Genomic DNA, 27,328 nt, shown 5'->3' with positions numbered 1-27,328 from the left:
AGTGGTGAGGGGCAGCACAGTGAGGCTTTCTAAGCAGAGGAAACAGATGTAGTGAAGATGGACATGGAAAGAATGGAAGGTTCTGGAAATGCAAGTGTTCCAGGAGGCTCCAACACTGGGGATGATGAGAAGTCAGGCTGTGGGTGGGGGCTGGAGCTGCTTCAGGCAAGGGAGGCCATTTGAGCTGAGCTTTCAAGATTTTTTAATGAGACTTTAAAATGTGTACACACTGACCTCCCCTCTTCCATGCAGCATGCTGAAAATAATTTAACCTTTTCTTGACAACTCAGGGTCAATGCTCTATCTCTCTGGCATGAAGCCTGCCCTGCAGGGCCGGCAGAGGTGTGCAGAGCCTTGTCCCCTGCCAAGGGGCCCCTTGTCCTGTCACTGTGTGATGTGGCGCTTTTTCTCCTAGATGGGAGGCTGTCAGCTGTCACTTTTAATCGTTGTTAGGCTATCTGCCTGCCGTGGCATCTTGCATGTCTAATTGGCGGCTCTTTGAAGGCTGTGGGTCAGAAAGTCAGACAAGCATCCTCATCAGGATTGTCTCTAAGTTAAGAGTGACTTTGGTTCCAAGCAGGGTCCTGAGGAATTTGCTTATAAGTAAAGTAGCTGATTTTTACTCAGCCCGTCAAGTGACTGCATCCCTTCTGCGTGTTTAGTGACTTCTTTTGTGTTACTGTTTAGGTTCTAGGCTGCATTAGAGGAAGATGAGATTTTTGAATAATACACGAGCTTGATTTGGAGAAGGAAATGGCAACCCACTCCAGTATTCTTGCCTGGGAAATCCCATGGTTAAAGGAGTCTGGCAGGCTGCGGTCCATGAGGTCACAAGAGGCAGACGTTACTGAGCGACCAAACCACCACCAATGGCTTGACTGGGAAGGTGGGAAGTTTCCTTGGAACCCAGATGAGGAAACTGAGGCCCAGAGAGGTGGAATGTCCTGTCTGAAGTCACATGGTTCTGTGGGTGCCAGACTCCCTCCCCGGGCCCATTGCAGGGTTGTATGAGGCTTCTCCATGAGAAGAGTCCTAACAGGTCATCAGGTGGCAATGTGCTCCCAGCCAAGAGATCGGAGTGGGCTGGGTGGGTAGTGGTGGCGATGCTCTGGACTATGGCAACAGCATATGTGACAGCAGAGAGGGAAAACACAGGATCCGGGAGCAGAGAGGTGGGTCTTTAGCAAAGAGTCCCACGTTTACATTGGATATGGTAATTTGAGAGTCACTGTAGGTTCCTGCGCTAGGGAACGTCATGAAGACTTGTTGCTGTTGTTGTCATGCCACGTAGCTTATGCTTTGCTCGCGGGATCTTAGTTCCCCAACCAGGGCAAACTCCTACTCATCCTCCAAAACCCCATGTCAAATGTCTCTTCTTTTTGCCAACACTTTCACTAATCACCTTATCTATTCCAGGCAGAATGTGTTTATAACTCTTAAACCTAATTCTGTTAAAGCATATATTGAAATATGAGTTATTTGCTTATACATTTATTTCCACTGATAGATTAGGAAACACTCAAACAGGAGCCACTGACTGATTTAGCTTTATTTCCCTGGAGCCTATTGAGGTCTTCAGAAAATGTTAATTGATTGAATAAATTAAAGAAAGAGAACGAAACACAAACTTGCCTGTCTTAATGATATCCTAAGTCCAGAAAGGAATTCATGAGCAGACCTCTTTCCACATCTAGCTGGTTGATTTATCCAAAGAGCAACTGGGAGGCTGGCTGCCTCTCCCCACCTTGCCCTGCCCCCAGGAGCTCTTTTTCATGGTCCCTGTTATTTTAATTGGTTGCAATACTTCCCTGTCCCATGTCTACTAGTTTAGCTAATTTTTCTAAATCTGTCACTTCTTGTGGAGTTGGCGGAATGAGATTTTCTTAAAAATGGGAGAAAATGGCGAGCAGGAGAGAGGCCTGGTTGCAGCCCCAGCTGGAGCCAGAGAGTAGGTACAGAGGCAGGGGTGGGGCTAGGTAGGGAAACTGAGTCAGGGAGAAGAGTCTGTCTGCCCTCCTGGGGCTTCTCCCCGGCCTGGGCAGAGCCTCCTGAGACAGGAGAGCTTCCTGAGCTCTGAGCATCACAGAAACAACTCCTGGCCTCCAGCCCCTCCCTATCCCCCACCCCCACCGCCACCCCCAAGCCTCTGAAACCCTAGTGTGTGCTTAGCAGCTCAGTCATACCTGACTCTTTGCAACCCCATGGACAACAGAGACTGGCGGGCTACAGTCCATGGGGATTCTCCAGGCAAGAATACTAGAGAGAGTTGCCATGCCCTCCTCCAGGGGATCTTCCCCAACCCAGGGATTGAACCCAGGTCTCCCGCATTGTAGGTGGATTCTTTACCATCTGAGCCACCAGGGAAGCCCAAGAATATTGGAGTGGGTAGCCTATCCTTTCTCTAGGGGATCTTCCTGATCCAGGGATCAAACCGGGGTCTCCTGCGTTGCAAGTGGATTATTTACCAGCTGAGCCACCAGGGAAGCCCAGAGGGGAGATCATTTTGTTTTGCAGCCAGCAAAGACTTGTCCTTACAATGGTCAGATTTTCACACTCAAGAATCCATGAGCTTTCTGGATAGAAAACCACCACCTCTTCTAAGATGCACCAGATACTGATTAAGAATTTTGTGGGTATTGAGGGGGTTGGGTGGACATACCATGTCACATCTACACATTTGATTAAAGTATACATCCCAGGACTCCCCTGGCAGTCCAGCGGTTAAGACTCCGTGGTTCCATGGCAGGGTGCGCGGCTTAGATCCCTGGTGGGGGAACCAAGATTACACACGCCAGGTGGCACCACCAAAAGGGGAAAAAAAAAAAAAAAAAGTATATCCCGATTACAGAAATGCTAAAATATGAAAAACGTGCATCTGAAATGAAGAAACGGGGTGTTTGGCCTCAGGGTTGTTCTGGGAAATCAAGGGCATATGGCTGCTGCCAACCTATTTCCCACATGCAACCTCTCCCACCAGGAAGGTAGAGTAGGTGTAATTGGGTTCCATAGGCATTCTGCTCGAGGTCCTTTGCATGGAAAGGAGAGACCCTGTTCCTTGCAGATGGATGGCGCCTGTGCCCACTCCTTTAGCCGGCCGCGGCAGACGAGCTAATCATGCCTGGAGCCTGGCCGAGGAACTGGAGACGCAGCTGAAACGCACATCCTGACCCTGGTGCTCTGGGTTCTGGGAAGTGAGTCAGGGTGCGAATCCGCGCTTTGCCGGAGACCTAAGGACGGCAGACAGGCCCTCAAAGGGAGGGCACTCAGACCCCAGAGAAGGCTCTTGGGAGGAGAGGAGGTGACGTGCGAGTGGGGCCCTGGAGCGGAATACGGTTTTCTTATCGTGGAAATGGGCGGTGGGCGCTTAAGCGAAGGGCAGGGCAGAAGTTTGCAGGTGTGAACGCGGAGATGGGTCCGCGCATGCGTGAACCAGCCGGGCCAGGAGCTCCCAGGGGCCGGGGACACAGACAGCTCCCTCCCTCTTAGATTCCGACAGTAACAGACGAACAAATCACTATGTACTGTCGTGTCTGATCAGTGAGTTCTGGGGCAAAAGATATAGCAGGGAAAGGAGACGGAGAGGGGCTGGGGTCAGGAAAGACCTCTCAGCAGAGCCCTGTGAGCACAGATCTGCATGGAAAGAGAGAGGGGAGGGGGTGAGAGATGCCGCGGAAGGGGGCCAGGGCCCTGATGGATGGATGCTCTCCCCACCGCCCAACCCAAATCGCACCCCTTACCTCCTACCCCCTTCCATTTCCCTGCCAAACGGGTGTCCCCTCCAGTGGGGCCAGTCTGGGTAGACCAGGGCATGCCCCTTCCTGACCTCGTGGTCTGGCTGCAGCTCACACCCCGGACAACTCCTTCATGGGCTTCGTGTCCGAGGAGCTCAATGAGACAGAGAAGCAGCTCATCAAAGATGGCAAGGCCAGCAAGATGGCAGTGGTGTACGGCAAGGAGGCGAGTATCTGGAAGGTGAGACCTGCCGGCCCCCAGACCCCATCACCAACTCTCGGCCCCCAGGAAGCTCCCAACCCCCAGCCCTGGAAGGTGGAAACGGCCCCCACTAGTGGTCAAAAAAGAAATGCCATTGGAAATACCGGCCAGGGACTCCTGCCTCACTCCCCTCCCTGCCTCCCTCCCCTCCCTGCCTCCACTCTTTGCAACAAATTCAAACGGCTTCATCCCCCGCCCTTGCTCGGGTGGATCCACAAACACTCTAACTCACCAAAGGGGTTTAGGCTACATGTGGGGATTCTGGGGGGTGGGAGGCAGGGGAGAAATAAGAGAGGACTAGGGATTGGACCCCAGCTTAAGGGCAAAGTCCCTCCAAGAAGCACCGTCTGTGTGGGACGTTACCGCTCACCTGGCCACTGACCTGTTCTCTCTCCTCTTTTCTCTCTGCCCCCCTGGCAACGAGGCAGCTCCAGGTATGGTGACTACCGCGTGTTCCTTCCACGTCCTGCCGCTCCCTGCGCTCCAGAGGGTCTCCCCGGGGGATGCTCCCAAGTTGGGCTTTCTGGGCTTGGTAGCACTGTAGATGACCAGACCAAGGTGGGAGAAGGGTGATGGGGACATCGGGGTCTCAGGTGGGCTCTTTCTGGGCCCTGGAAGTCAGGGTCCAGCTCGGTGTGGAACAGGGCAGCTCCTAGGATGGACAGTTGACCTAAGGCAGGTGACATGAGGTTAAAGGTTAATAATAAAGATGCCCATCATGGGAACCATCGGGCAGCCACCATACTCCGTGTCGAGCTGTCACATGACCATCTTAATGAATGATTCTCACGCTGTATGGATTAGGTCCAGCTGTCAAAGAAAAGCCCTAACCATGACTGAGACAAGAGGGAAGTGTGTCCTCTTTCCTGTTGACAAGCCCTGGAGCTGTCAGTGTTGGGTTGACCCCTGGGGCTCTTCTCCCCTGGTTGACTCGCTGCATTTAGTTGCCATCTGCAGTCTTGCTTCGTGGTTTAAGATGACCACAGATTGCAGTCATTACATCTGCCCTTCAGCAGGTGGTGCTGGGTCGGGGGCTTTGGAGGAGGAAGAGGAGGAAGGCCAGGTTTAGCATATCTCCTGAAGGTTACACACAGCTCTGCGCCATATGGCCCCGTGGCTAGGTCTCAGTCCCAAGGCCAAAGCCAGAGTTAGGCGACATTGGAAGTAGATGTGCTCTAGCCATGTGTGCCCAGCTTAGCCCTGGAGTTCTGTGACTGAGTAAGGGGGAGGAATTAAGGGACATCTCGTGATCTGTGCCAAGACAACCCTCTGAGGTCGCAGCCATGGTTAATACTCATCCAGCCAGAGCTTACTGTTGCCAGGTACTCACATTATTTTCTCACTTGCCCATCAACTGTGAGGTTAGTGTGACCAACTAGTTAAGTGGGCGGGGCTGGGATTAGAACCCACATCTAAGTCTAGGGCCAAGACTTTTAATAGCCTCCTTTTTTTATGATGCCTTGGATGATGGCAGAGAGAAGCTCTGCAGGCTGGACTAAGGGTCCAAGACCTGGCTGAGATGTCAGTGGCCACCATGGAGTGTGGGGACAGAAGCAAGGGGCCATTTTCATATGATGCCAGACAAGCTGGCTGCCAGGATGCCTGGGGCATTGGGCAAGGGAGTGAGCACAGACAGTGTCTGCTTGTGCCAGAGAACACTGTTCAGAGACTGCCCCAAGAGAATGAGAGGTCATGAGATCTGGGAAGAGAACGGTTTTATCTCAGGCTCAGGAGCTTCTGGGATAGCCAGGAGCAATGCTGTACAGCAAGAGACCTCAAAGAAGCTTCTTCCAAAAAAAGATATCTGTGCTCTGGTCTTTGTGACCAAAGGCAGGCAGAGGCGGCCGGGTGAAGAAAGGAATGACAGCAGCATCCTGGGACAGATGCCATCCGGAGTTCAGGGGACCAGGTGGCAGAGGCGGAGGAGGAAGGAGAAGGCGCGGTTGTCACATCCTTAGGGGCGCGGCAGCCGGGATCAGGGCGAGGGTTTGATGACTTTTGTGTCGAGGAGGTTTGTCTTATCCTGGGTCCCTAGAGCTGGAGGCTAAGGCTTAGATACTGCTATTTTATGAGAGTCTGTCCCAGGGACTGGGAGTGAGAGGATGGGTAAAAGACTGCTTATCCAGGTGCAGGCCAATCCAGCCTTGCTGCTGGAGGAATCATTCCGGACATCAGAAGTGCCACGTGGGGGACCTAAGCTCGGCTTTTCAAACTGCAACTTGGCTTTGTTTTGTTTTTGTTTTGTTTTTCCTCCTTAGGTTTACTGAGGTATAATTGACAAGGAGAAATTGTGTGTATTTAAGGTGTACAACATGATGGCTTGCTATACATATACATTGTCAAATGAGTACCACCATCAAGCTGCTTTACACGTCCATCACCTTATATGCTGTGTGTCTGTGTGGTGAGAACACTTAAGGTCGACTCTCTGGGAAAATTTCAAGTGTACAGTACAGTTTGAGTAACCGTAGTCACCAGGCCGGTCGTTAAATCCCTGGATTTATTCATCTTGTAACTGAAAGTTTGTCCGCTTTGACCCCCATGATCCCGTTTCCCCCACCCCCAGCCCCTGACACTAACCATTCTACTGTTTCTATGAGATTGACTCTCTTCAAGAGATTAGTGAGATCCTACAGTTGCTCTTTTTCTGAGTCTTAATTAGCCTTTCTAAATGAAGTGGAATAGCAGAGCAACAAGAGAATAAAAGGATATCAGAGGACTTTATATGTATCAAGGGTAACTACTGTTTTGTAAAACTTTACATTTACACACATAAATACTCACATATGTATATATATATATTATTAGGTGAGAAAAAGTTGGTGAACAGTGCATGTGACATGAACCCATCTGTGCATGTATGTGTGTGGTTTAAAGAAAATGTACATCCGCTTATCGTGCATAAAAGATCTGAGGAAGGCACAGGAGAAACCGTTAACAACAGCTGCTCTGGTGATGGGGTCAGAAAGTTGAACAGGGGCCTTAGAGACATTTTCTTCACACCTTACATCCTTGATGTGATATTTTTCTGGGGGCATGAGTCAATTTATAATAAGTAATCCTTTCTACATTTGGTGTGATGACTGATATTATTTGACTCTGAATCTACTATTTTATTAGTTGGTTTCTTTTTTCTTTTCTGTTTTTTAAAAATTTACATATTTATTTACTTATTTTTGGCTGTTTCTTTGTTCCTTCGCAAGGGTTTTCTCTAGTTGCAGCAGGCAGGCTTGGTTGCCCTGGGGCACATGGAATTTTCCCGGACCCGGGATCGAACCCGTGTCTCCTGCTTTGGCAGGCATATTCTTAACCACTGAACCACCAGGGAAGTCCTCTTTTTCTTTTTCTCAGCCGTTCCATGTTTTCCCCCCTCACTTCTTGCCTTCTTTTACATTGATGTACTTTTTAAAATCCACCTTTCTTTAGCTAATTATGTTCTCATATTCTTTAGGTTCTGATTTTCCTAATGTTTTTGTATTCTTTAGGCTACTGTAAAGGTTATAACATACATCCTTGACTTATCAAAGCCTAATATAAGTCAATACTTTAAAGCTTTTATGGGGTTGTAAAAGAATCTTTAAATGTTTTATTTCTATTCTCCCCAGCTGATATACTCTTATGGTATTTTAATACTGTCCAAATATTGTATACCACACAATATATTAGTATTACAGTTGTTTCATAAAGTCAGTGTTTATTTACATTTACTCACATCTGTCCTTTTTATTGATTTGTGTTCCTTCCTACGTCGCTGAGATTCCATTTAGGATCATTGTCCTTCTCTAGAAGGAAACACCCTAGTCTGGGTTTGCTGTTTTTGATTTTTCTAAAAATGTCTTGGTGGTTATGTTCATCGTGTACAAATTCTAGCTTGTCCTCTGCCCTCTGTCATTCTGCTAAGTCAGTGTGGGTCTTATTGTTCCTTTAAAGGTGATTTGTGTGCGTGTGTTTTCCTTTGCTTGCTTTTGAGGCTTCTATTTATTTGGTTTTCAGTAGTTTCACTAAAAGAAGCCTCCGTGGTTTTCATTGTTTGTTTTCTTTTTTATCCTGCATGGAGTTTGTAGATCTTCTTGGCTCTGTAGTTTGGACTTTCACTAATTTTAGAAAATTCTCAGCTACCATTTCTTTAAATATAGCTTCTGCCCCAGTGTCTCTCCTCTTTAAAAAAAAATTTGGCCAATCTGCACAGCTTGTGGGATGTTAGTTCCCCGACCAGGGATTGAAACCCATTCCGTGCATTAGAAGTCAGAGTCTTAACCGCTGGACCACCAGGGAAGTCCCTGTGATCCATTTTGAATTAACTTTTATATATGATATGAAGTACGGATTGAAGTACTTTTTCCCCTTTCCTTAAAAAAAAATGTTTTTTTAATTTGTATTTTCTTCCCCTTCCCTTTCCTTTTTTTTTTTTTTTTTGCATATGGATATCGAGTGATCCGTGACCATTTGTTGAAAAGACTGTCCCTTCCTCCACTGAAATGTCTTTGCGTCTTTGTCAGAAATCAATTGACCCCACATGTGTGGGTCTATTTCTGGACTCTCTCTTCTGTTCTATTGATCTATCTGTCTAACTAGATGCCAGCATCACAGTCTTGATTACTGTAGCTCTGTAATAAGTCTCGAGATCAGATAAGTCTGCTCACTTTCTTTGTCTTTTTCAAAGTTATTTTGTCGGTTCTACGTCCTTGCATTTCCAACATTTCCAAATGAGTTTTAGAATTAGCTTGTCAATTTCTATAAAAATGCCTGCTGGGATTTTGATTGGGATTTCGTTGGTTCCTTTTTTTTTTTTTTTTTTTTCTTTTTGAGTTAGGGGTGGTTCTGGAAAGTAAATATGAAAAATTGTAGAAATAATTTGAGGTCAAGAATAATGTTCTCTTCTTCCAGAGAGGATTTTCTTTTATTCTTGGCTTAGAACTGATTTTGCAATCCCAGATCGTCTTTTTTTTTTTTTTTAATTTTTTGGCCATGCTTAATGGCATATGGGATCTTAGTTCCCCAATCAAGGATTGAACCTACACCCCCTGCACTGGAAGAGTGGATTCTTAACCACTGGACCACCAGGGACGTCCCCTAGATCACCTTAATCAGTGATAGTGATTGAGACCATTTTAAAAGAATTTAGCCTCTGTTAAGAGTGTTTCTCGGAGAAGGCAATGGCACTCCACTCCAGCACTCTTGCCTGGAAAATCCCATGGACGGAGGAGCCTGGTAGGCTGCAGTCCATGGGGTCGCGAAGAGTCGGACACGACTGAGCGACTTCCCTTTCACTTTTCACTTTCTGCATTGGAGAAGGAAATGGCAACCCACTCCAGTGTTCTTGCCTGGAGAATCCCAGGGACAGTGGAGCCTGGTGAGCTGCCGTCTATGGGGTCTCAGAGAGTCCGACACGACTGAAGCGACTTAGCAGCAGCAGCAGCAGCAAGAGTGTTTCTAGTTCTGGTCCACCCTTTCATCCGTGATGTAATTCCTCAGAATTCCAACCCAAAGGGTAGTTTCCATCAACGCTTCCTATCTTTAGCAGGCCTTGAACTTAGACTTTCCTCTCCCAGGTCTGCTCCGCTGCCTGGATCCTGCCCTTGGAATCAGCGGGTGGGCCCCCCAGGAGGAAAACCAAACCCGACACTGGACTCAACAATCTCTTTTCTTCTTTCCCCCAGGTCTTGGCCTCAAATTTTTTCATTCTTTGTTAGATTTTCAGGGCCATCATAGGTGTTTTCCCTGTATTTCCTGATCATTCTCAGAGACAGGGCTGATCTGCATTACCCAATGTGGAAGGCCTCTTTGTAAAAAATTTATGCACTTTGAGTTTCAAAATGTGAATTGTTAATTATTTTAATATTTGTTGATAACATTCTTCAAGAGCTGTGGTTTATAAACTAAATCTGGGCTGGAGCTTCTGGTGGTCTGACTTCATGCTGGCTGGTAGGACATGGGGAACCATGGGTTCTTTTCCTCTGACCCACTGATCTGCTGGGAACCAACACTCCCTGAAAAGAGCTCCAAGCCCTACCCTGATTCATGATCTTGTAGCTACTTTCCCTTCAACTTATCCCTTCCTTTCTTCTGCAAGCCTCAAAAAAAAAAAAAAAAAAAAAAAACTAAAAAATAGAACCCAGCAGCCAATCCCATGCTTATTTCTACTGAGATCCTACACTGACTGCAGCTCCCAGCTCAGAGCCTGAGCCGTAGGGTCAGATGGGCACCCAGGCGCTGAGGTGTGATCTACTCGCCCATGCTGCACACCACTGCAGAGGTCATCAGGGTTCAGAGGAGGCCAAGTAGCTCCATTTGTTGTTCAGTCACTAAGTGTGTCCGACTCTTTGTGACCCCATGAACTGCAGCACGCCAGGCTCCCCTGTCCTTACTGTCTCCTGCTCAAACTCATGTCCATTGAGTTGATGATGCCATCCAACCATCTCATCCTCTGTTGTCCCCTTCTCCTCCTGCCCTCAATCTTTCCCAGTATCAGTATCTTTTCCAGTGAATCAGCTCTTCTCATCAGGTGGCCAAAGTATCAGAGCTTCAGCTTCAGCATCAGTCCTTCCAGTGAATATTCAAGGTTGATTTCCTTTTGGATTGACTGGTTTGATCTCCTTGCTGTCCCAGGGCTCTCAAGGGTCTTCTCCAGCACTATAATTCAAAAGCATCAGTTTTCCGGTGCTTAGCCTTCTTTATGGTCCAACTCTCACATCCAAACACAACTACTGGAAAAGCCATAGCTTTGACAATACAAACTTTTGGATGCAATTGGATGTTGGTTTCTATGGGAGACGTTTGGAAGACAACAGGTCCGTGGCTAAACAGGCCTAGGGCCCCTGGTCTAGTCCAACCTTTGCAACTCACAGATAAAGGAATTGAGGTCCAGAGAGGAGAGGGGGCGTCTTCAAGGTCACACAGCTGATTAGGGACCAACCTGAAACTGGCCCATGTTTTCTGATTTCCCGACCAGTGATGTCTCTTCAGTGGGCTCTGCCATCTGTGGTCAGAGCAAGGCCCCCATCTCCTCCTCCTCCTCTTCCAGGGGAAGGAGAAGTTCTTGAGCATTTTGAACAAGTACATGGAGATCCACGGCACCGTGTACTACGAGAGCCAGCGGCCCCCCGAAGTCCCGGCCTTTGTGAAGAACCACGGCCTCTTGCCGCAGCCTGAGTTCCAGCAGCTGCTGCGCAAGGCCAAAGTGAGCCCCACCCCCTCCTCCATCCTCACCCCAGCCCGGCCATAGACGCCCAGGAGGCTGCCCATTCATGCTTGCCACATCTGCCACTGTCGCTCATGCCCCCTTCTACGTGTGGACATGCCCCAGCATGCTCTGCTGCCCTGAACCTCGTGTCCAGGCCTCCTACGTGCTGGTCGGAGCCAAGATTAGAGATAGAGCTACCCATCAGGGAAAGGGAGCTGGATGGGGTTCAGTGATGGGAAAAAGAGTTGGGCTTCCCGCCTGCTGCCCCGTAACACCAGTCCAGCCGACTTCTGGGTCAGGCATGGATTTCAGAGCCACTGAGTGGGTAGAAAGACAGGCCAGGGGCAAAAGGAGGAGGAGCAGCCAGGCTAGAGTTCCATCTGACTGCTTCTGGAAGTTCCTGAACTGTGTCCTTGGAGCATGATCCTGCTGTGGGCCCTGAAGTGTCAGCTGAACCTGAAGGGTCTCTTTCCAGCTGCTAGGTCCTTTCCTAATCTGACCATAGCTCCTTTCTTTAGGCATCTTGGGTATGTGTGGTGTGTATGTATTGGGGTAGAAAGAGGATACCTTTGTGCAGTGAGCAACCCAAACAACCTTACGTGGCAACCCGATTCAGAATCACTTATATCATCTTCCAGGGGCCAACCCTATGAGCACTCCTCTAGTGCAAGTCAGGTGCTGAATGAATGTCTTTTGGGTGAGTGAGTAAAGGTCCTTTGAGGTCAACTGTAGGAGTGGCCTGAAGCCTTGTAAGCTTGGGAACCCTTGCTGTTTCTTTTCCTCTCCAAGGCATAGTCTTTGGAGCAGGAAGAGGCCATTGATATTACCTAATTAGACCTCCTCACTTCACGATGGCCAAGGCACACAGCTGGCCTGTGCTCTCTACTGCCCCAGTTGCCTCCTGTGAATGTCCTGACCCCAACCGCACCCCCAGCTTCTCGGGGCTCCTGGGCTGTGATACCCAACCTTCCCTGATCATCATGCCACCTTGGTTCTGCAGCTCTTCATAGGGTTTGGCTTTCCCTATGAGGGCCCTGCCCCGCTGGAGGCCATCGCCAACGGCTGTGTCTTCCTGCAGTCCCGGTTCAGCCCGCCCCACAGCTCCCTCAACCACGAGTTCTTCCGGGGCAAGCCCACCTCCAGAGAGGTGAGTGGGAAGGGCCTGAGCCCACATCCAGGGGCTCTGAGATGGGACCCCAAAGTTCCTGGAAGGAGAAGCATGAAGCCTGGGGTGAAGGAGAGATGGCCCAGATGGGTGGGGGCACCTCCCCTTCACCCAGCCCAGCTTGGCAGCACAGGGAGAAGCCGCCTGTCTCTGTGCCCTGGGTAGGTATTCTCCCAGCATCCCTATGCAGAGAACTTCATTGGCAAGCCCCACGTGTGGACCGTTGACTACAACAACTCAGAGGAGTTTGAAGCAGCCATCCAAGCCATCATGACAACCCAGGTGAGGCTCGGATCCAGTCAGCACCGCCAATATCCTATACTTTGGGTCTTTGCTATAATTGGAAAAAGATGCTCCTCTTGGTGAATTCAGACTTGCAGGCCTGGATTGGCAAATTTGCGCAGGGGCCCCACTCACCAACTTGGATGTGTGTGTGTTTGTCGAGGAAGTGGAGGCGGAAATATGCTTTTGTGCAGTGGGCAGCCTACACAACCTTACATGGCAGCCCTGGATCCGGAATCACTTATTGAGTGTCTTAGGAGGCCAGGTCCTGTTAGCACAAGTTAGGTGCAGGGTGGTTTCCAGGATGAATGTGTGAAGGTTCTTTGGACTCTTGCTGTCTCTGTGGCCTTGGGCAGCACATCTCAGGGCCCACAGATCATCTGGGATCTTGTTAAAAGCACAGGTTCAGATTCAGCAGGTTGGGTGGGGCTGAAGCCCTGCCTTTCAAACCAGATCTGTGGTGTTGGTGGTGGCACCACCTTTGGGTAGCAAGTGGGTGGAGCATTTGTGTTTCCTCCAGCAAGTAAGTGTTGGTGTGTGTGCGGGGGATGCACTTGTGTATGGGAGGGGCAGGGAGGGGCTTGTGCAGCTCGCCTCCTCTGCTGGCACCTTTGGCATCTGAGAGCCCCCTGTGTGCTCTCATGGTCCCTGTATATAGAGAGGAGGTCAGACTGTGTGAACGGGGTGGGGGTGGGGGCTTTCTGCTCGCCACAGGCCCTCTGGACCCACTTCTTGCAGTAGCTCAGACTGCAGGCTGAGCCAAAATAACCACTCCTGCTGGGTCCTCTTCCCTGCCCAATACCCTGTTGTTCGTTCATTGCGTGTGCCGTCCCTGGAGGGATGTGCGGCTCAGGGTAAGCTTGTGGCAGAGTCAGAGAGCATGTGGAGCAGGGGCTCTACAAGGGAGAGCCATGCCCAGGAGGACGCCCAGCTGCCCGGGGAGCTGGGGGCCCTGCTAGGCTCGGGACAGAGGCCAGCAGGCATAGATCCCCCTATGGTCTTAAATGCTTAGCTCTGGGTCCAGAGTTCTGCCTGGTTGTCCTGACTATAGGCAGGTTTGTGTTTGTTTGTTTGTTTGCTTTTTCCTTTTTGGGGGGGGCCACACCATGTGGCTTGTGGGATCTTAGTTCCCTAAACAAGAATTGAATCCCATGTCCTAACCATTGGACTGCCAGGTTGGCATTTTTTTAACACCCTCCTGCATCCCATGGATCAGTCCCCTCCCACTCAGCCCTCTCCCCACTTAGCCCACCCTCTCAGCAAATGGCCCCAGAGAGTCCCTGCCTCCCGCACCTGCTCCCTGCCTCTACCCACTACACCCTCGTCCTTCCCTCCTGAGCGGCTGTGATTGTTTCTTTAGAGAAGGTGCCCAGGAAACTGCCATGTTACAGCCTAGGTACACCTCCAGTTGTAGCGGACGTGGCCAGGTTGACCTGGAAGTGGCTGAACTTCGGGACCCTCCCTCAGTGGTGCGGGGAGAGCCCTCTGCCCCTTCTGAAGCATCCACTTAAGCAAATCCTCCTCTGTGGGGAGCTCCTCCAAGTCACAGACTGAGACTGGGTTCTTCCAGGAGCTGACCCCAGACAGGGATTTGACGACAAGTAGTTTATTTGGGGGGTGATCCCAAGAAGGAAGGTTCTAGAGGGACAGTGAGTCAGGGTGTGTTATGGAGCTTACCCCTGCCTGCAGGCACCCGGTGTCCAATGCTAGCGGGGACCTCTGAGAGGTGGGGTACTCAGATCCCGAATTGTCCTACCTGAGAAATGAGGAAATCGAGGTGTTCCTCCCCCAGCTCCATCCATCGCTGGATGGATGAGGGGTGGGGGAGGGGGTCAGCTCTCAACACTGGGCTGAAGAGGTACCTCCATGGAAGGTATGGGGGAGGGTGCTGTGGGATGCTATCCTGGAGGAAACCACCACCCCCTTCCCGTTCCCTCTGCCCACCCCTTGCCAAAGCAGTCATCCGAGGCTTCCACCTGGAGGTGGGGACAGAGGCAGGGGTGAGAGGGGGACCTCCGAAGGCTTTTGTCCACCTCCAGGCCACAGGCCTGGCCCCACCTCCAGGATCCCTCCCTCGAGAGAAACTCAGTGAGATCCCAGCCCTGTGGAGATGGTGTTCCCAGCTGCAGACCTAAAAATGGGGTGGGGGTGGTCTGTGCGTGTTAGCCCGTTCATCTATTCACACATTATTTCTGGTTGGACACACAAGAAACTGATAACGTGGCTGCCCCCGGGCGGGGTCTGGGCATCTGGGGTCAGAGGAAAACTTCCTTTGCCTTGTTTTCTCTTGATTTTTTAAAAACATGAACATCTGTTTAATTGTGTTAATTAGTTAATTAAAAATCACAAGAACGTAAGGGTCCGGGAACTAAGGTATTGCAGATTCACCAGGCTGACTCTTGCAGCTGGACTCCAAACCAGCCCCAGGCCCCTCTGCTTTTAACCACCCCCACTCCTACCCCACCTCCCAGTTAGCCTGGAAGGTGTTTAAAAGGCAGACTCTTGGGCCTGTCCCCGGCTTCTGATTTCAAAGGACAGGTGTGGCTTGGAGTCTGCGTTTTACTTTTTTTTTTTAAATTTATTTTAATTGGAGGCTAATTACTTTACAATATTGTGGTAGTTTTTGCCATTCATTGACATGAATCAGCCACGGGTATACATGTGTCCCCCATCCTGAACCCCCCTCCTACCTCCCTCCCCATCCCACCTCTCTGGGTTGTCCCAGAGCACCAGCTTTGAGTGCCCTGTTTCCTGCATCGAACTTGGACTGGAGTCTGCGTTCTAAACAAGCCCCCTGGGTAAATCTGATCATCCTAGTTTAAAAAACAGAGATAGCTGGCAGGAGCTCAGAGAGCGAATGAGGGCCGCCATCAGGGGACATAGCTTCTTCTTCGAGTCGTGGGCCTTTTGCGGGGAGAGGGAAGGGGAGGGGCCGAGAGGGACCTGAGGCATCAGCCCGGCGGCCCCCACCCTTTGCCTGCCACCACCCCCGCAACAGGCAGCGAGGAGGCTCCAGGTGGGGGCTCTTTTCAGGCCTCTCAGCCTCGCTGGGTTTGCCCTTCAAGCATCTCTCTGTCCAGGGTGAGGCCATTCGAGGTGAGGGGAGGGACAGGAGGGACAGGGAGGTGGGGGGAGGGACGCCCGCTTTCTCCCCGCCCGCCGTTCTCATTATCACAGGCCGGTAATTCCAGCAGGACCAGCACCTGCCATTCTGTGAGATGGATCACTGTGCACACCTGTAATTAGACCTAATGGGGGTAATTTCCAGGCAGGCTGGCTCGTCCGGTGGGAGATTCACGGCAGGTGGGACGTGGCTGCTCTGAAATGTCCCCTCATTCAGGGGGTGCACGGCTTTGAATCACCGCGTGATAGGCTTCAAACCACGAGGGGGATAACTCGGTGGCTGCTGCTAGAGCAGGCAGTGACATTTGGAGGGGAAGTCTCTTCTCCGGGGGGTTTATTTATAACCAGGACTTGAAGCCTTGTACCCGAGGCAACTGGGGACCTGCTCGAGCAGCAGCTGGCGGCTGGGGCCTCGGGGGCCTCGGGGGCCAGCAGCTCGGGCTGGGACTGACCGTGCAGAGCTCAGGGCTGAAAAGCTGTGCTGGTCGATGGACTGTGAAGGATGTGGCTGGGTGTGGACCCGGGGAATTCTCTGGGACCCCGGAACTGCCCCTGGATTAAGGACACCGGCTCACAGTGCAGGTGAAGTGAGGACTGGGGCAAGGTCAGATGGGAGGGGTCTTGTCTTGAGACTCGGTCCTGGTGGCGGCTGCCGCTTCTCAAGACCCTCCTCAGCTTGATGTCAGGCATATCCCCCTGGCCAGAGGGCTCAGGATGGGCCTGCAGCCCCTCGAGGTGGGGTCTCCTGGAGGCAGGATTGGGCTCTGACTCCACCCACCTCTGATGATGAGGAAGGGCGGGTGCAGGGGAGTGTGGCCTCGAGCAGACCTGCAGGATTTCACTACCAGGGCTGAAGCTACCTGATTCCTGGTGCTGCTGGCTGGAAAATGGCATTAACAGGAGGTGGGCTGGCTGGGTGTGGTGCCCACACACACACACACACACACACACACACACGTGGGGAGTTGGGCATGGGTGTTGAAGGCTAAAACATCTTTCTCTGAGTCTGAGATGGACTGTCTCCCATGTCAGCCTGATCTTGCCTCCTGCCCACCTGGCCGATCTTTCCTCCAGGCTGGCTGTGTGCTGGGCCCCCAGGGGGTTGGTGTGAACAGGGCAGGGGTGGCCAGGCAGGAAAAGTGGAGGAGAGGTGCGGGTCCCCACTCCCAGGAGGCAGGTCCCTCATCACTTCCTCCCTTTGTTCCCTTCACTGCTCGGGCCCCAGCTGCCTAATCCATCTGCTCCCATCAGCCCCAGTGTGCGCTGCTCTGTAACTTTGATATTTAGACGGACGGTGTGTGGCCTCTGTTTGGGGCACCTAGTTCATAGAGCTCCCAGGTGCCTGATCTGGGCAGGAAGCTTCACAAATGTGATCTCATTCCATCAGGCTGAGAGATGCTCTGGGTTCCTTTGCATGAACCTTCCGCATCTTGGGCAGGACACAGGCAGAGCCGGGATGCTTTTCCATTCTACGACTACTTCCCCAGTGACGACTGGGTACCAGGCAGTGGGTGAGGCATCAGGGATTCAATGGTGAACAAGTCATGGTCCCAGAGTGCATGGGGCTCCTAACCTGAGGGAGACAAGGGACACATCAGAAATGATAACACAGGAGCCAGTTCTACACTGGGGAGGTCTGGGGTGAGGGCCAAGGAAAGTGGTCTTTTAACAGGAGTTAAACAGGAGGTGTTACTCTGGGTCTGCTTCCTGGAGGAGGTGACATCTAAGCTATGCTGTGCTTGATCACTGTCGTGTCTGACTCTTGGTGACCCCATGGCCTGTAGCCCCCCAGGCTCCTCTGTCTGTGGGGATTCTCCAGGCAAGAATACTGAAGTGGGTTGCCATGCCCTCCTTCAGGGGACCTTCCCAACCCAGGGATCGAACCCAGGTCTCCCGCATTGTGGGCAGATTCTTTACTAACTGAGCCACCAGGGAAGCCCAAGAATACTGGAGTGGGTAGCCTATCCCTTCTCCAGGGGAACTTTTTGACCCAAGAATCAAACTGGGGTCTCCTGTGTTGTAGGCGGATTCTATACCAGCTGAACTGAGCGACTAGGGAAGCAAAGAATACTAGCGAAGGTTGCCATTTCCTCCTCCAGATGAATTTCCTGACCCAGGGATTGAACTCATGTCTCCTGTCAGTGGATTCTTTACCCATGAGCCACCTGGGAAGGGGAAGATGAATCCAGGGTTTGGCTCGGAAAGAGCAGACATCACAGCCCAAGTGGAGATAGAACAATGAGCTTTAGGGAAAGAGGGAAAACTTGGTATAGCTGGAAAGGAGCCAAGGAGAGATGAGCTGTCCTGAGCCCCTGGGGGCCACTGTGGGGGGCATTGGGGAGCAGGGCATCTGAGTGGATGGAGTGGTCGGCTAGCTGGGTGCAGGATGCCTGAGCCCCCAGATCTCTGCTCCCAGAGCCAAGTGGCCAGGTCTGGGGAGCCCCAGGGTTTCTCCTGACCCATGTGTCTGCCTGTCTCTCCCACAGGTGGACCCCTACCTGCCCTACGAGTACACGTGTGAGGGGATGCTGGAGCGAATCCACGCCTACATCCAGCACCAGGTGTGTGGGTCCCCCACTCTCGGTCTCTGGGGTGGGGCGGCTCCAGAGTCTGAGGACCCACCTCTGCCCGGGGTGCAGGGTGCTTTAGCACCCCCGTCTTTCTCCAGCCTGTTTCCTTCCCTGCGGAGGGTGGAGATGGACTGTTGAGGGGCCAGCAGTACTGCTCAGAGACCAGGCCTGGAGCGCCCCTCTCCTGGACCCCCAGCTCTCGCATCCAAGCCTCCATATCATAGCACGGAAATGCAAAGTCTCTTATTTTTCATTTTATTATAAAGCTGCTTAAAAGTTTGGTAGCAAGTGAGGGGGAAGTCGGGAGTAGGTTGAGTCGGCGGGAGAGAGGTGCCCCATTTTTCCTCCAAACTCTGCTTTCCTCCCGGTAGGACTTTTGTGCAGCCCCAGGTCCTGCCCCACCTGGGACCCGAGCCCCGCAGAGCCCCTTCATCCTGGCTCCCAACGCCACCCACCTTGAATGGGCCCGCAATGCCAGCTTGGCCCCGGGGGCCTGGCCTCCAGCGCACTCCCTCCGGGCCTGGCTGGCTGCTGCGGGGAGGGCCTGCACGGACGCCTGCCTGGACCACGGGCTGATCTGCGAGCCCTCTTTCTTCCCTTTCCTCAACAGCCAGGACGCCTTCCAGAAGTGAGTGAGCCCCCTGCCTGACCCGGCCCAGCTGACCTCACCTGTAGCCCCTCACTCCCTTGACTGCCTTGCCCCCTGGCCTGCCAGCAAGGGTGAGGGGGACTCAGTGCTTCCCAGAGAGGAAGGATCTGGAAGGGACCTTCCAGGCAGGTTTCCACATTGCAGCTCTACACCCCTGCCCAGGCTGTCTGGGCATCTTCTAGGTCCAGGCTGCAGAAACTGCCCGATTTCTCCTGATGCATCAGCCTGTGGCCCTGCCCTCCTGCCCACTGTCAGGAGCTGCCCACCCCAGCGTTTATCCCAGCGCCTCCTAGAAACATCCCTGGGTCCAGAATGGGTGGGCCAGGGTGGGGGGAATGGGCAGTGCCCACTGAGTGACCGCCTCCGGTGGTGCCCACCCAGGCTGCAGGTGCCCTGCGACGGCATTGAGTCAGAGATGAACCACCTGTACCCGGCCTTTGCCCAGCCTGGCCAGGAGTGCTTCCTGCAGAAGGAACCTCTGCTCTTCAGCTGTGCCGGCTCCAGCACAAAATATCGGCGGCTCTGCCCCTGCCGAGACTTCCGCAAGGGCCAGGTGGCCTTGTGCCAGGACTGTCTGTGAGGGTGACTGCCCGGCTGGCCCTCCCCACTGCAGGAGAAAGCACCAGCAGATTCCGAGCTCCAGTGACCCTCCATCCCCTCGACGCCCCCGAACTGAAGCCTTCTTCCTTGACCGGGACGTGGGCAGGGCAGATTGGTGTGTAGGTCTAGGGAGGGGGGAGACTCTGCCAAGCACCTGGTGCCCACCCCAGGCAGGCTCCTCATGCTCCTCCCAGGGGCGCATGGCAGCACAGTGGCCAAACAGCTGGGGGTTGGTACAAGGGTCCCACTGAGTGGCCCAGGAGCAGGTGGTCAGAGGTCCCTTGCTCTGTGCAAGACCAGATCTGAGCCAGATGGAGAGAGGGCTCTTGTCCTTCTTGGGACCAGGAGGGGCCCTCTGGGTATACGACAGAGGAAGCGGGGTGATACTTGCTCGATGGCCCATTGAACGGTCCACAGAGTGGGGAGTGATGTGTGAGGGGTCAACCTTGTCCCTCTGGAGCTGTTTGCAATGTGGGCAGAAAGGGTGGGGGGCCTGAGGGAAGGCCAGGCTGGGGGACCCTGTTGAGGCCTCCTATTAGCTTTCCCAAATTCCCTCTCCCTTCCACCCTTGGGGACTATGGTCGGAGGCTGCAGGGACCACCTGGACCTTGGGTTGAATTGTCTCCCTTTTGCTTGTTCCAACTCTCTTCACTTTGGGCATTTCCTGAAACCTCCCCCAGCATGACTGCGACTCCAGACCTTGGACTTGCTTCCAAAGCCTCAGGCCCTGCCCCACCCCCAGGCATCTTTCGCAGGCTTGGGATGGACCTTCAGCCCCACCCACAGCACACCTGGCCTATTTCCTGGCTCCCCAGGCCTGCTACCCCCTGTGCCCTCCCACCCCATCAGTGCTGCATCTGCGTCCCTACCTCCAGCTTCCTCCAGCCTCACACCTCCTCTGGATCCAGCTGTCCGTCCATCTTTGTGTGGCATGCCTTCCCCTTCAGCCTGAGCCCAGAGCCCTGCTTGAGGAAAAAGACCAGGACTTCAGACACACTGCCACCCAACCCCAGTTGGTTTTTAATCCCACTCCCTTTCTGGCAACCTACCCCACCCACCTAGGCCTGCCCCTCCACCCTTTTGGGGAGGCAGCCACAGGACCCTGAGTCCAGAGAGGGGGGATTAGCCCCGCTGTGGGCCTGAGGCTGGACCCCTCCCATCAGAGAGCCCTCTCGGTCGGGGTGGCCCCTGTGGCCACAGAAACTCAGTAGTCACTAAGGACCTGACCTGTCGGGGGAAAGCAATAGAGATACTCTTTTCTCTCTCTTTTTTTAAAGATTTATTTCTTGAAATAATAAATATTTTATTGGGATGTGAGGTGCAGAGGAGGAGTTGTGCTATTTCTCATCTTTTTCCTGGGATGCCCAGGCCTGGAGGAGGGGTGGGGTGTGAACACCCAGGGTTGGGGGCAGATATCTGGGGCCCGTGGGCCCCTCTTCCACATTGTCACTCCATCTACAAGGTTGGTGCTATGTCAGGTTGCTCAGAGGAGATCCCTGCAGGTGTCAGAAGTCCATGGGCCCTTCTGACCACCCCAACACTGTGACCTTAGGGACCCTGCTTGACCAGCAGGCTGTACCCGGTTCTGCCCACCTGGGTCTGGCCTCTGCTGGCTGTGCTTGCTGTGAGGTCAAAGGACAGAAATGCATTTTTATGAGAATCTCTGAGCTGGATCGTGATAAGATGACTGACTAGGGGAGGGAGGTCAGGACAGCAGAGGAAAAAGATGAGTTCATCTCCCAACGAACACATCAAAAATACATGTACACATGGAACAATTCTCACAGAAAACCAGCTGAAAGCTGGCAGAAGATCCTTCACAACCAAAGCTGCAAGAAAGAACCCCATGTAACCGGGTAAGACAGGGGAAAAGAAAAAAACAGGATGGAATCTGCACCCCTGGGAGGGAGCTGTGAAAAAGGAAAGGGTCCCTCATCCTGGGAACCCCCTTTGCCATTTGGGAGGCCTGCTGGGCAGACAGGGAGCTGGAATGGCCTGGTGTTTGCTCAAGAGGACTGTGCAGGTACTGCCTTGCTGCCAGGCAGGGCAGAGGGAGACCAGCACTGACAGCTGTCACATCGCTGTACTTCCCAGCCTGAAACACGCTCCTGCCAGTATGTACAGGGTGTGCAGTAGATGGGGTTTCAGCTGACGGACCCAGGGAGAAGGCTCGTTTTAGCTGTGCAGAAACAGCCCAAAGGGCCTAGAATGTCGTCTAGGCCACCTCTGTTAACACGTATAAGATGGGCCATGAGTCTGCCACAGGACCCTCCGCTGTCAGTTGGCTCAGGCAGCGCATGGCTACAGTGGCCATGGGCTTTGTGAGAGTATACACTGCAGGGGCAGGGCTGACATCTGAGCCAGTTATCAGTGTTCCCTCAGCAGAGGCGAGTCCAGGGTGGGTCCAGCAGCAGCAGACTTTGTTGGTACGCACACTGGGTGGTGGCGTCACAGAATTGCATGTCCCCTGTTGACAGCCCCTGGGGAGGAATACACAAGGGTTTCTTTCCCAGCAGGAGCACTCCACTCCTGCCTACCTCACACTGAAGCTTAAAGCCAGATCTGGGGTTTTTTACTCCAACGACTGGGGAGCAGACCCTGCCCCCAACAGGGCTGTGAAAACCACAGAGCAAAGAGGCTGCCCTACCCAACATCCAGTGTAGGCTCTGGTCTCCCCAACACCAAACACACTCCCCATCAAGAGGACAATGGCCAGCACACCCTGAGGAAAGACATAGCAGGCACCCACACCAAAAACAGCCCTCACACCAAAAACATTGGATTCACACAGTTTACACAGGGTCACCAGAGAGCAAAAACATACAAAAGAATCACCAAAAACTAGAAAGAAAGAACTCAAGCCCAGTACAAGAGAAAACCATCAGGACACTAAAGAAAAAGAATAAAGAAGAACTATGAAATCAACTAGAAAACAAGGTTTAAAATGGCAACAAATACACACTTGTCGATAACTATTTTAAATGTCAATGGACTAAATGCTCTCAAAAGACATAACATGGGGACTTCCCTGGTGGTCCAGTGGTTAAGAATCTGCCTGCCAGGGCAGGGAACACGGGTTTGATCCCTGATATAGGAAGATCCCGCACGCTGCAAGGCAACTGAGCCTGTGCAGCAACTACTGAGCCCGAGCATCAAAACCACTGAAGTCCTTATGCCCTAGAGCCTGCGTTCTGCAAGAAGAGAAGCCACCGCAGTGAGAAGCCTCCACACCACAATGAAGACCGGGCCCTGCAAGCAGCAACAAAGACCCAGCACAACCATAAATAAATAACTTTTTTCCTGTTCAAGTGCTCATGGAATATTCTCTAGGATAGGCCACAAGGTATAACACAAAATAAGCCTCAACAAATTTAAGAGAATAGGAATTATTTCAAGCATCTTTTCTGACCACAATTGTATGAAACTGGAAATCAACCACTGAAAGAAAAAGGAGAGAGAAAAAGATTACATGGAGACTAAGCAACATGCTACTAAAAAATAATGGGCTGACGATGAAATCAAAGAGGAAATCAGAAAATACTTGGAGACAAATGACAATGGAAACAAAAATCTATGGGAGGCAACTAAAGGAGTTCTAAGAGGGGCTTTCATAGAGATACAGGCCTCCCTCAAGAAACAAGAAAAATCTCAAATAAACAACCTAATCTACCACCTAAAAGAACTTAGAAAAAGAAGAACAAAAACCCCAAAGTCAGCAGAATGAAGGAAATGATAAAGATTAGAGAGTAAATAAATGAAATAGAGATTTTTAAAAAAGCAAACAGAAGATCAGTTCAGTTCAGTTGCTCAGTTGTGTCCAGCTCTTTGCGACCCCATGAACTGCAGCACGCCAGGTCTCCCACACCAACTCCCGGAGTCCACCCAAACCCATATCCATTGAGTCAGTGATGCCATCCAGCCATCTCATCCTCTGTCGTCCCCTTCTCCTCCTGCCTTCAATCTTTCCCAGCATCAGGGTCTTTTCAAATGAGTCAGTTCTTCGCATCAGGTGGCCAAAGTACTGGAGTTTCAGCTTCAACATCAGTCCTTCCAATGAACACCCAGGACTGATCTCCTTTAGGATGGATTGTTTGGATCTCCTTGCATTCCAAGGGACTCTCAAGAGTCTTCTCCAACACCACAGTTCAAAAGCATCAATTCTTTGGCGCTCAGCTTTCTTCACAGTCCAACTCTCACATCCATACATGACTACTGGAAAAACCATAGCCTTGACTAGACGGACAGAAGATCAATAAGGTTTTTATGAAAGGATAAAAAAAATCGATGACGTTCTAGCCAGGTTCAGCAACAAGAAAACAGAGAGGACCCAAATAAACAAAATAAGAAATGAAAGAGGAGAAATGACAACTGATCTTGCAGAAATAAAATCATAAGAAAACACTATAAACATTTATATGTCAACAAATTGGACAACCTAGAAGAAATGGGCAAGTTTCTAAAAACATACAGCCTGACAAAATTAAGTCAAGAAGAAACAGATAATTTGAACAGACCGACCTCTAGAAGTGAAATAGAATCTGTAATTTAATAAAACAAAAAAATCCCTGTAAACAAAAGTCCAGGACCAGATGGTTTCACTGGAGAATTCTAAAAAACATACAAAGAACTTACACCAATCCTCAAACTATTCCAAAAGACTGATGAGGAGGGAACACTCCCAAAGTCATTCTATGAAACCACCATCACCCTAATACCAAAACCAGACAAAAACACTAGAAAAGAAAATTATAGGCCAATATCTTTGATGGATATAGGTGCAAAACTCCTCGACAAAATATTAGCAAATGAATCCAACGAGATATAAAAAGGATCCCACACCATGATCAAGTGGGCTTCATTCGAGTTGCAAGGATGATTCAACATACACAAATGCGATATACCACATCAACAAGATACAAAATCCACAGTCATCTCATTAGATGTGGTGTATATGATGTCACTTACATGTGTTTAAAAATAATAAAAATGAATTTGTTTACAAAATTGAAAGAGACAAAGAAAACAAATTTACGGTTACCAACGGGGAAAGAGAAATTAGGGGAGAGAGAAATTAGGAAGATGAAGTTAACAGATACACACTGCTACCCAGATGGTACTAGTGGTAAAGAATTGCCTGCCCATAAAGGACACACAAGTTTGATCCCTGGGTTGGGAAGATCCCCTGGAGGAGGGCATGGCAACCCACTCCAGTCTTCTTAGAGACCCCCACAGACAGAAGAGCCTGGTGGGCTATGGTTCATAGGGTCACAAAGAGCAGACATGACTAAAGCAACTTAGCATGCACACATACATAAAATAGATAATAAGGATTTACTGTACAGCACAGAGATGACAACATCTTGTCATAATCTGTAATAGAAAAGAATCTTAAATATACATAACTGAATCATTTGGCTGTACACTTGAAACTAATATAGTATTGTAAATGAGCTAGACTTCAATTTAGAACAAAAGACCGATATTTCCTGGGCATTTATTGTGCTTCAGACACCATGCTGAGGGTTTGGAATACAATTTGTCATTTTATGTCCTTGGCCATCCTGTTAGGTAGGCACCAGTTATCCCCCAGCTGAAGCTCCAAAACTGGCCACCTGATGCAAAGAGCTGACTTAATGGAAAAGACCCTGATGCTGGGAAAGATTGAAGGCAGTAAGAGAAGGGGACAACAGAGAATGAGATGGTTGGATCACATCACTGACTCAGTGGACATGGTTTGAGCAAGCTCTGGGAGTTGGTGATGGACAGGGAAGCCTGGCGTGCTGCAGTCCATGGGGTCGCAAAGAGGTAGACATCACTGTGCGACTGAAGTGAACTGAATTATCCCCCATTTGACAGTTGAGAAGACTGAGGCAACAGAGAGTTTAAGTAACTTGCCCAAGGTCACACAGCTTGTAAGCAGTGAGATGGACACAATTTACCTTAAAGTGAGGATCAAATGACCCAATAGAGGGATAGCCCAGCATCGTGCCCAAGTCACAGGATGTATTCATGTTTTTGCATAATTCTATGTTTGAGATGCTCCCCTAGTTCTCAACAGGGACAATGAGCTCCCCAGACGCCAACCGGCACTGTCTGGAGATGTTTGACAGTCACAACTGGGCTGGGGGAGTGGCCTGCTACCAGAAATCAGTGGGGAGAGGACAGATATGTGTGTTAGCCTCCTGCAGTGCACAGGACAGGCCCCAGCAACGAACCATCGGCCTGGGACGTCGGCAGAACCAAGGTAAGAAACCCTGTTCTAGGCCAGTGGTTCTCAAACTCTGGCAGCATCAGAGTCCTCTGACTCTGAGCTTATTAAAGCCCAGGCTGCTCTCACCCTACCGAGTTTCTGATTCAATCTGTCTGGGGTAGGGCTTGGGAACTTGACCAAGATAATGGCCACACGTTGCAAACCACTGGTCTAGACCAACTGGGTTGCTGTTTAGTGTCCCACTCTTTGTGACCCCATGGACTGTGAGCCCGCCAGGCTCCTCTGTCTGTGGGATTTCCCAGCCAAGAATACTGGAGTAGGGTAGGTGTTTTACTCATTAATAGGGTCTTAGTTGCAATTCCCTGATAACATAGGATGTGGAGCATCTTTTCATATGCTTACTGGCCATCAGTATATATCTTCTTGGTGAGGTGTGTGATCAGGTCTCTTGCCCATTTCTAAACCCTAGTTGCTTTCTTATTGTTAAGTTTTGTAAGTTTTGAGAGTTTTTTGTATGGGAGCCTACATTTGAATTCTCTTAAAATCTTAATGTGAGGTGGAAGGTGAAGCTGGAAGGGCAGGTGAGTGGCAGGAGAAAGAAGCCAGGCCCTGGGAAGAAACTACAACCCCAATATAAGGCCAGATGCTAGTTTTAAGGGGGCCCTTTCTCCCTAAAACCGAAGCTGGCCACCCTTTGCTTCACCCCACCCCTGTTGAAACAGGCACGGAGTGGCCACAGGCGTGGTGAAGCCCCATCCCAGTCCTTTGTGGGGAGTGTTAGCCATCTTCACATGCAGGATGCACTCAGACTAATTAAACCAAAATCTCTGGGTGATGGGCAGGCCTGAGAACCTCCTTTGGTGTTTCTAATATGCATCCAACATGAACCACGGGCCTCCCCATCATGCCTGGATGGCTCCGCTCTGCTCCCTCAACCTTCAGCTTTGTTCTCAGTCTGGGCTAGGTTGAGGGTGCTGGAGGAGGCCTCATTTAAAGGCTTACACCCCCTCCACCTCCACCCCCTGCAGTCTCCAGACCCAGAGCAGCTCCTCCCTACAGAACAGGGCTCGGAAGGCTGCCAAGCCTCAGAATGAGGAGGGAAGAGACTGGGTCCAGCCTGGGCTTGGGGCCAAGAGCGCACATAGGCCTCAGCTGGCTCCCAGACTGAATCCTGAGTTCAAGGACAGGAGGGAGAGTCAGGGAGGCTGCTGACCAGTGTGCTTGCCAAGAACCGGGGAGGTGGGAGGGCTGCCAAGGGGCCAGGGTCTCCTCTGGTCTCTGCAGAGGGCTGGGAGGCACTCCTGACTCCCATTTGTCCTCCTGGTCATCAGGGACCCTCTAACCTGGGACTGGGCCTGGCGAATTTGCCTCCCCTGTGCCCTGGCACCACAGCCGCACCCCCTCTCTTTGGCTGACTCAAAGTCCCCCCACCCCAGAACGCCACAGGTTCCTCCTGAATTGTCTGGGGAGATGAGCCCAGGGCAGGGTAAAGTCTCAGGAGAAAAAGGTCCACATTTCAACTTCTTTCTGTCCCATGGTCACACTGTTTCCT

At 51.2% G+C, this 27,328-nt stretch overlaps 1 protein-coding gene and 1 long non-coding RNA gene across 4 annotated transcripts in view; one reads left to right on the top strand and one right to left on the bottom strand.

The window, feature by feature from the left end:
* The window catches only part of MGAT5B (alpha-1,6-mannosylglycoprotein 6-beta-N-acetylglucosaminyltransferase B), a 66,711-nt gene extending 45,829 nt beyond the window's left edge, over positions 1-20,882 (top strand). For all 3 annotated transcript variants that reach the window (XM_024981042.2, XM_024981040.2, XM_059878621.1), the window contains 7 exons: positions 3,842-3,972; positions 11,018-11,173; positions 12,177-12,323; positions 12,507-12,623; positions 18,233-18,307; positions 18,688-18,944; positions 19,347-20,882. In XM_024981042.2, the coding sequence (XP_024836810.1) occupies positions 3,842-3,972; positions 11,018-11,173; positions 12,177-12,323; positions 12,507-12,623; positions 18,233-18,307; positions 18,688-18,944; positions 19,347-19,545 (1,082 nt within the window). In that variant the 3' untranslated portion in view covers positions 19,546-20,882. The remainder of the gene's footprint in view (positions 1-3,841; positions 3,973-11,017; positions 11,174-12,176; positions 12,324-12,506; positions 12,624-18,232; positions 18,308-18,687; positions 18,945-19,346) is intronic.
* On the bottom strand, positions 2,814-5,332 carry LOC132343116 (uncharacterized). Its single transcript, XR_009491802.1, has 2 exons — positions 4,376-5,332; positions 2,814-3,979 (listed from the first exon to the last, which is right to left on the bottom strand). It is a non-coding gene; the product is annotated as an uncharacterized lncRNA (long non-coding RNA).
* Positions 20,883-27,328: the final 6,446 nt, after the last annotated feature.

The sequence above is a fragment of the Bos taurus genome, chromosome 19 (assembly GCF_002263795.3).
Source record: "Bos taurus isolate L1 Dominette 01449 registration number 42190680 breed Hereford chromosome 19, ARS-UCD2.0, whole genome shotgun sequence".
In the NCBI taxonomy this organism is placed as follows: Eukaryota; Metazoa; Chordata; class Mammalia; order Artiodactyla; family Bovidae; genus Bos; species Bos taurus.
This window is presented reverse-complemented; position numbering and strand designations above follow the sequence as displayed.